At 50.1% G+C, this 8,026-nt stretch overlaps 1 protein-coding gene across 3 annotated transcripts; it reads right to left on the bottom strand.

The window, feature by feature from the left end:
• Positions 1 to 432: 432 nt before the first annotated feature.
• Positions 433 to 4,101, bottom strand: LOC149913417 (uncharacterized). Of its 3 annotated transcripts, none has more exons than XM_090129643.1 (2): positions 3,920 to 4,101; positions 433 to 3,352 (listed from the first exon to the last, which is right to left on the bottom strand). In XM_090129643.1, the coding sequence occupies exon 2, from the start codon at positions 2,163 to 2,165 to the stop codon at positions 1,320 to 1,322; it is 846 nt and encodes a 281-aa protein (XP_089985769.1). In that variant the 5' UTR covers positions 2,166 to 3,352; positions 3,920 to 4,101; the 3' UTR covers positions 433 to 1,319. The 3 variants fall into 3 exon arrangements, with proteins under 3 accessions (XP_089985769.1, XP_089985768.1, XP_089985770.1); XM_090129642.1 differs by having other exon boundaries at positions 3,915 to 4,101; XM_090129644.1 differs by lacking the exon at positions 3,920 to 4,101 and having other exon boundaries at positions 433 to 2,086; positions 2,758 to 3,630.
• Between the last annotated feature and the right edge of the window lie 3,925 nt (positions 4,102 to 8,026).

The following is an 8,026-nucleotide window of genomic DNA, read 5'->3' on the forward strand; positions in this document are numbered from 1 at the left end:
CAATCATTATAACTCAATCAAGGCCTCAATTGACAATACTATAAGTGTGAGAAAGGAAACAAGGCAAACATAACATCATGACAAGAAATACTGTTAACCTACTAAAAAGAACAAACGTGTTTGGTCTGCAGCCCAACTTTCTGCAACCTGGAAATAAATCCCCAAGGGCCCCATTCTGTGCTAATCTCTAACTGCTTTGAAAGAAGTCTTCAACTTTTATATATTCTGATATATTGATTTTGTACAAATCTTAGTGATTTTTCAACAGATGCTTTTAGAGTGCTCATGATTGTGCCTTTGGGCTAATAGAAAATTAATAGTTGAGGAACTTTGCATGCCAGATAGAACTAGGGGCATTATTACTTACTGAGCCTCGAGAAACAACAACCTGCAGAAAAAGGGTGGTGAATGCGATAGGCAGTGCCAGCAGGGCGTCCCCTGCTTCAAGGTGCACTTTTCCTCTCTCACCCACCACAGATTCTCTCTTTCTTTTGTTCTTCTCAGGGTCCAAAGAGTATTTTCCATTTGTACACTGCATCCGCATGGCCAGTGCGTGATACAGAGGCCAAATGGAACATCTGCTTGCAGAATGAACTATCAAGGTTAACTCTCTTAGCGTGTGCCTTTGTCTCAGGTGCTTCATGATCATATTTTAAATTCCTGAATAGTGGGATGAAAGAGAGTTAATCATTCTATAATATAAGGTCATCCCTTTGCTTGGGATTCCTTTCCAGGTTTTGTCTTAGCACTACCAATACATTAAAATAGCTATCTCCATAGATTTCAGCATTAGTAACATTAAATCCTGTTAATTCACATTCAATCTATTACTAAAAAAAAATTAAAAATAAATAAAAACCACACAACAACGGTTACTACTCTGCTGTTTGAAATACAACAAGTTACAAAGCAAAACCAAATAAGAAGAAGCACACAATCCCAATCACTATGAGTTCATGGTCGTTTCAAGCCTGGTTTCAGTCTTTCTCATCGTTTCGCATCCTGACACCGTTCTTTTTGTGGGTTCCGTGAGCTGCAATGGGAGTATGCACAACCATTCCCCGCAATATAGACCGCAATGATTCTATAAGTTCATTTGGAATGCTGACTATGGGCTGTAGCCACTGCAGGGCTCCTAGTAATTTTTGGGTGTCGTTTTAAGTCCTTATGTCTGTCTTCAATTGAAGCTTTTGCGGCATGACGATTTTATCATTTAATATCAGTCCGAGATATTTCCAGGGGGACGTATGCTGGATCTTTTCTGGTGCTATCACTAGTCCTTTGCTGCCAGTGTTTCATGCAGGAGTGTCATCTGTTGCTCAGCGTGTGTGGACTTCTGACGCTCGCAAAGGTGCAAGAGCTGCCATTACCTGCGACTGACTAGCTTGTGCCTGGGCTTTTAATCCCTCACCCAGATCTGCGATTGCCTTCACTAATAATGCTTGTGGACCACTAGGTATATTTGATATTCGCTCTAGTGCTTCTTCTATTGTCCATCCACTACTCAATGTGTTTAAAACTCCCCGAGTTGTAGAATTGCAATTTTGTAATGCACATTGTTTTAACATAGCTCCCTTCATGTATTCAGGTACCCCTGCAGCCTCTATAGCTGTCGCTATCCTATCAATAAAGCTCCCGATATCCTCACTCCTTCCTTGCTGGATTCCCATGCATGAGGGGAGTCCACCTGGTGCCCTAATTCTGGACATGGCCTGCCTAGCCAATTGCATAGATTCTCTCAATTTGTCCGGACCTAAGAGGGCTTGAGTCTCCGTCCTCACGTATGGTCCCAGCCCTAGTAGTTCATCAAGTGTTACCCCATGCAGCGGATCTCCTGGCTGCCTCTGAATCATCACACTCTGCTGGCACAGATCTTGCCAGTGAGCAATAAACAGCAATAACTGATGCTGAGTAAATATCAACTTTGCTACTCCCCTTATGTCTGCTTGTAGCAATATTTGTGAACCCCAGATAAAATCCAACATTTGCTTCACTGGCTCACCCGTGACTCCACACTGGCTAACTGGAGCCCTCAGCTGTGACAATAATTTCCAGTCTAATGCTGATATGGTTGCCTGCATTCCTCCTGCAGCCAAAGGAGTATAGGTCACAGGGCACGCCAATTCCTGCACCGCCACCGCCCCTTCACCATCCCGCTGCTCCATGCATGCTTTCGCTATGCTCGCCCATGCCTCTCTGCGCTCTCTTGCGATTGCCTCCGCCAGGGCACTTTCTGCCCCAGGGACCGGCTCATCGCCTTGCTTTTCTAGGGCAGTTGCTGAAGGGGTTTAATGGTTCCACAAGGCGCGGTTGGAACAGTCATTGGCTCCGAGCCGGCGGCTGGAGCATTTACTGGCTCTGAGCCCACAGCCCGTTCGGCTGGGATAACGATTGTGCTTACGGCAGGAGGAACTGCTGGCGGCCAATTCCCGTAACCCTCATTTCGCTGGTGTGCCCCCACAACTTGTTGAGCTGCCCTTTTCTCACCCTGACTCTGAAGCAATTCATTATGAACTGCCTTCCATAACTTCCCCAGTTTCCTTGCCACTTTATTGTCCTCTATCGTAGCCTCCCACAACACATCTCCAAACTTCCGCCACTCACTCAGCTCATGGACTGAATGAGGGTTAACAAGCAAACCCCGGCTCTGACCATAGGCCAATAATCCAGGGAGCCCTTTTTTAAGATCTATTCCTTTTATCCCACGCTCTTCTAAAAAGCGAGTAAATAATTGATAAGCTGCTTCCCTTTCCATACCTAAGTTTCAGCGCTGTTGCAGCCTTGCAAAGTCCGGCAGCCCGTATCGGTCAGGTCTCACAGAGTGTCCTGAGGCGCGGCACCTCTTCTTTCTCGGAGTGCTTTCGCCGTCCCCGCTGCTTAGGGACCCGAACTTCCTACGCCGCTCGTCTGGTTCTATCCAACGGGTATCACGTCGGGGTCACCATTAGTCGAAGCTCGGCGGGAGACAAACACACGACCACAGAATTGATCAGAAAGTCTCAACTTTAATCAGAAGGTTGCGTGCATTTATGTTGGCGCTAATGAAGCTCATACACATTGCAAAGCCCGAGCTCCTGATAGGCTCTTCAGCTACTTGTTGCCCCAGCCCTTCTTTGTACTTTTTGTGATTAGACCATGCCATTCATCTTTCTTATTTCTACATTCTCCTACCTTCCTACACATCCTGTTAGTTTGCTCAAGGACTCTCTCCTCGTTAGCCTTGTTTACATCCTGTTACATTGCTCAAGGACTCTCGTCTCACTAGCCGAATACTGTCTGTGTGGCCTTTCTCAGCCAGCCAGGTCTCAATCACGCTCTCCACACCCACATTGTTCAGAACATTGAAAATCTACTGCAGTTTTGTGAGAAAGAATTTGTTAGGTAATTCAGTAATTATGTTTCTAAAACATGCCGCTAACATATACAGTATTTTACTTCTTAGATCAACAAGGATAAGTTACAGAATACAAATGCATTATGTTCTACTTCTTCAAACCAATTGCTACTTTTTAATATCAAATGCAGAACCAACATTCCCTTCCCTTCCTTTCCCTTCCCTTCTCCCCTTTTTTTCCCTTCTTCCCTTTTTTTCCTGTTTTTCCATTTCCCTCCCCCCTCTCCCTCCCCCCCTCCCTCCCTTTCTTCCCATTCCTCCCTCGCTCCCTCCCTCCCTATCAGCCTGGCTCTCACGCTGTTGTCCAGATGCCCGTCTTCCTTTTCCCACACCTCCATGCTCTGCCCACATCCCCCTGTTTGGCTGCATCTCCCTGCGGATGTCCCACCCCACAGCCCCACTCACAGCCGCCATCCCCGGAGCTCTGCCCGCCCCCAGTCGCTCCCCCACCTCCCCAGGAGATCCCTGAGGGCTCTCCGTTCCCCCCCCACCCTTCTTCGCCCCCCGCTGCCCCTCGAACCCCACTCGGGCTTCAGGCCGTGCGTGCAGGCCGCGCTGCCACGGCGACAGCGCGCCCTCCCTCCTTGCGGCGCGGGAAGCCGTCCCCGCGGCGACAGCGCATGCGCGGCGGCGTCTCCATAGCGACAGCGCCCCGGCGCGGCCGTTGCTCGAGCGACGCGCCGTCCCCGCGGAGTGACGTCATCACGCGGCGACCCGAGGACGCGGCCATGCGGAAGCGGAGCGGGGCCCCGCGCTGCTCCAGCGCCGCGGCGCAGCCCCGGGACTCCGAGCGCCGCCTCAGCTTCTACGAGTGGGTGTTCGGGGGCGGCGGGGGCATCGGGGCTGGGGCCGTCCTGTCTTGGCCGCATGGGTCCTCTGCTGCTCAGGGCCTCTGCTCGGCGGCGGGAGGTGCCCTGTGCCCCCCGCCCTTCCCCCCCACCCACGGTGTTTCACTGCCTTCCCCCCACACCCATCCCCCCCGCCGCGGGTCGCCCACAACCTCCCGAGTCCCTCAGTCTGACCGCTGGGCTTACGCTCTCCCCCCCCGTACCCCGCCTCCACTTCCCCCATTCTCATCACTGGAGTCTTCTTCTACCCGTCCCCTCAGTTCCTCCGTCACTGTCTGCCCCTGTTCCCCATTCTGACCCCCAGGGTTCCGTGTCTGTCTGTCTCCCACTCTGATCCCTTGTGTCCCCAATCTCGCCCCCCCACGAGTCTTCCCGTTTTCTCCCCTAGATTTTGTCTGCTCCCCGTCCCTTCTATCTGACCCCCAGAATTCCCTGTCCCCTCAAGTTCCCCTGCTCCAATTCCCCCATTCTGATCCATAGAGTCTCCTACCATTCCCCAGTCCCCTCTATTTGCACCCACAGGGTCCCCTGTCTTCCCTTCCTCCCCCCGCTCCTCACCCCATTTCTGACCCCTACAGTCCCCTGTACCCCCATGCCCTCCTCCCTGCCCTCTGGAGTCCCTTTCCCCTATGTTGGCCCCCAATTTCCCCCAACTGGACCCCCTTCATGTCCCAAAGAAGCCCCCCCCACAACCTCCAATTCTCCCCTCCCACCCCTCCCTCCACCCCAGACCCCCTTTCCACTCACGTGGTCAGCCTTGTTCTCCTCTTTTCATTCCCCTCACTCTCTTCCCCCAGACTCCCTTTCCACCCCACAGAAGCTCCACACAACTCTCCAGTTTCCCTCTTCCACCTCTCCCTCCATCCCCAGCCTCACTAGCTCATTTCTCCCCCTCCCACCCCCCGCTGAACCCTCCTTATCCTCCCTTGGAATCATGCAGAAGGATCTGCAGGAGAAGTCCTAGAGAGGTTTGGGTGCATCCAGGGGGTTCAGGACTCAACCAGAAGAGTCTGGAGATGTCCCAGGTGGGTTTTGGGTGTCCAGGGCATCCCCAGGTTGATCCCGTGGGCCCCTGGAAGGATCTGTGAGCTCCCACTATGTGTCCAGGAGCACTGAGAAGTCCCTGGGCTGATCTGAAGATGGTCCCAGTTGAGTCTGGTACGGTCCAGAGAGTCCTCATAAGGGTCTGAGTGATCCTGGAGTCATCCAGAAGGTCTGGGGATGTCCCAGAGAGGATTTGGCGGGTCTGGGGGGTCCTCATGTTGATCCATGGGGTCCGTGGGTTCATCCAGAAGGGTCTGGAGATGTCCCAGAAGGATCCTGTAGGGTCCAGGGGGTCCCACGTGTGCCCAGGACATCCTCGGAGGCATTCAGAAGCAGCTCGAGGACTTCCCAGGGGAAGTGAGGACACCGCATCGTGGTGTCACATCCCCAAACTTGGGGACACTCCCAGAGCGTGAAGTTGGGGACAGCCCTATGTCATCCCCACAGTGGCACACCCGAAAGCTGCGAACAAACCTGTGTCATCCCAATGGTGTCCCACCCCGAAGTTGAGGACACCCCTACAGTGTCACGCCATGAAGCTGGGGACACCTCTCTGTCACTCGAATGGTGTCACACCCCAGCGTTGGGGCACCCCCACAGAGTCAAACCCCAGGGCCCCATCCAATCTAACCTTGAGCACCTCCAGGGATGCACGGGGCATCCGCAAGCTCTCTGGGCAGCTGTTCCAGCACCTCACTACTCTCATAGGAAAGAACTTCCCCCGGACATCCAACCTAAATCTTCCCTACCTCAACTTCAAACCATTTCCCCTTGTCCTGCTGTTATCTCCCCTTTCAAAGAGTGGACTCCTCCTGTTTGTAGGCTCCCTTTAGGTACTGAAAGGCTGCAATGAGCTCACCTTGCAGCCTTCTTTTCTCCAGGCTGAACAAGCCCAGCTCCCTCAGCCTGTCTTTGCAGCCCCCTGATCATCTTTGTGGCTCTCCTCTGGACCCTCTCCAACAGCTCTGTGTCTTTCTTGTCCTGGGGGCTCCAGGCCTGCACACAGTACTGCAGATGGGGCCTCACAAGAGCAGAGTAGAGAGGGACAATCACCTCCCTGTCCCTGCTGGCCACCCCTCTTCTGATGGAGCCCAGGATCCCAGTCGCTTTCCGAGCTGCAGGAGCAAGCAGCACTTGATGTGGGATTTGGATGTGGGATTGGGATTGAGATTAAGAATGGCACTGGGTTACAGACGTGGGATTGGGAGGTGGGACTGGGATATGGGATCGGGATTGGGATGTGGCTCGGGGTTGAGATTAAGATGTGGGATTGGGATGTGGGATATAGGATTAGTGATACGGGATTGGGATTGGAGATTGAGATTACGATGTGGGATGTAAAGAAATGTGCTCTGTTCACAGATGGATTGTGTCCTGTTGTGGGGAAGCGTTGCAGACGGAAAGCTGCTGTGTGGAGCCCCACACGACGAGCTGCAGAGGCGCTGAAGGAAAAGGAGAATCAAGGCAATGTGCAGAGGTAAAGGCTGTCCAGCTGGCCTCAGATGCTGCTGAACGGGAGAGGTGGCCAGTGCTCTATCTTTACACGACTCATGGATGGTGGCAAGCGCCTTATGGGGGTGGTTCCAGCAGTGGGAAGAAAACAACTGGCGGCCCAAATAGGGCTAAATCTATTTGGGTTGCTGAGCTGTGGAAAGACATTGCTGCCCAAACAAAGAATACGGGTGTAAAGGTGTGCCATGGCGATGCTCATGTGCTCAGCAGTCGGGCCAATGAAGGACAACAAAACAACCGTCAGGAAGATCAAGCTGCCAAAATTGAGGCTTCGTTTATTTTCCCTTGCTTTGCTTTGGTTTGCTCTTTTGTTCTTCCTTTTCACCTCTGCTTCACATTGCTTTGCATTGCTTTCTAGTTTTCTTTCTTTGCTTTGCTTTACTTTCTACTCTGCTTGTTCCCGCTTCTTCCCTTTGCTTTTGTTTTATCTTTTTTTTTAGTTTTTTAAATTTACTTTATGTTCTGTTGAGTCCTTTTTCCTTTTCTGACTCGTTTAACTCAAGCCTGTTCCCGTGCTTTCCTTCTGTGCTTGGCGCTGTTGCAGTTCTGTCTCAATGTCACGAGTACCTTTGCATTCCTTTGCACTGCTTTTTAGTTTTCTTTCTTTGCTTTGTTTTCCTTTCAGCTTTGCTGGTTCTCTTTCCTTTGCTTTTTTATTTTTTCTCACTGTTTTTTCATTTACTCTTTTTAGCTTTAGTTAGGTTTTTTTTTTTTTCTTTCCCTTTCTCTGTTTGAATGCTTTACTTTGCCATGATATTGCATTCTATGGTTTTGATTTTTCTTTGCATGTCTTTTTTTTTTTTTTCTGTGCTTTTCTTCTGCTCTTTTTTTATTGCTTTATTTTTCTTTGTTTTTTAACCAAACATTTGTTTTGTTTGTTTCTTTTGTATTGTTTTGCTTTGGATGTTGTTGCTTTGCTTTGCTTTTTTTTCTCTTGTATTTTTACTAAAACATTTTAACATTTCTTTTATGTTGATTTGGATGTTGTTGGTTTTCTTTGCTTTCTTTTCCCGTTATTTTTCCTTACTGCGTTTTTCTCTTTGCTTTCCACTGTTTTCTTCATTTTGTCATTTTTTTTTCTTTGCATTTCTTTCTTCCCATTATTGTTCTTTTTCTATGAGAATTCCTTTTCATCTTCCTTCTTTTCAACAGATTTTTCTGTGCTATCTTTCACTTTGATTGCTTTTTTCTTTCTGTTCCTTTTTTTTGTTTTTCCATTCCCTTGGTT

Source organism: Phasianus colchicus, chromosome 37, assembly GCF_987193195.1.
Source record: "Phasianus colchicus chromosome 37, bPhaCol1.hap1.1, whole genome shotgun sequence".
In the NCBI taxonomy this organism is placed as follows: domain Eukaryota; kingdom Metazoa; phylum Chordata; class Aves; order Galliformes; family Phasianidae; genus Phasianus; species Phasianus colchicus.

Coding starts and splice junctions, on each gene's coding strand:
- LOC149913417 (XM_090129643.1), bottom strand. CDS start 2,165: ATGGAGCAGCGGGATGGTGAAGGGGCGGTGGCGGTGCAGGAATTGGCG.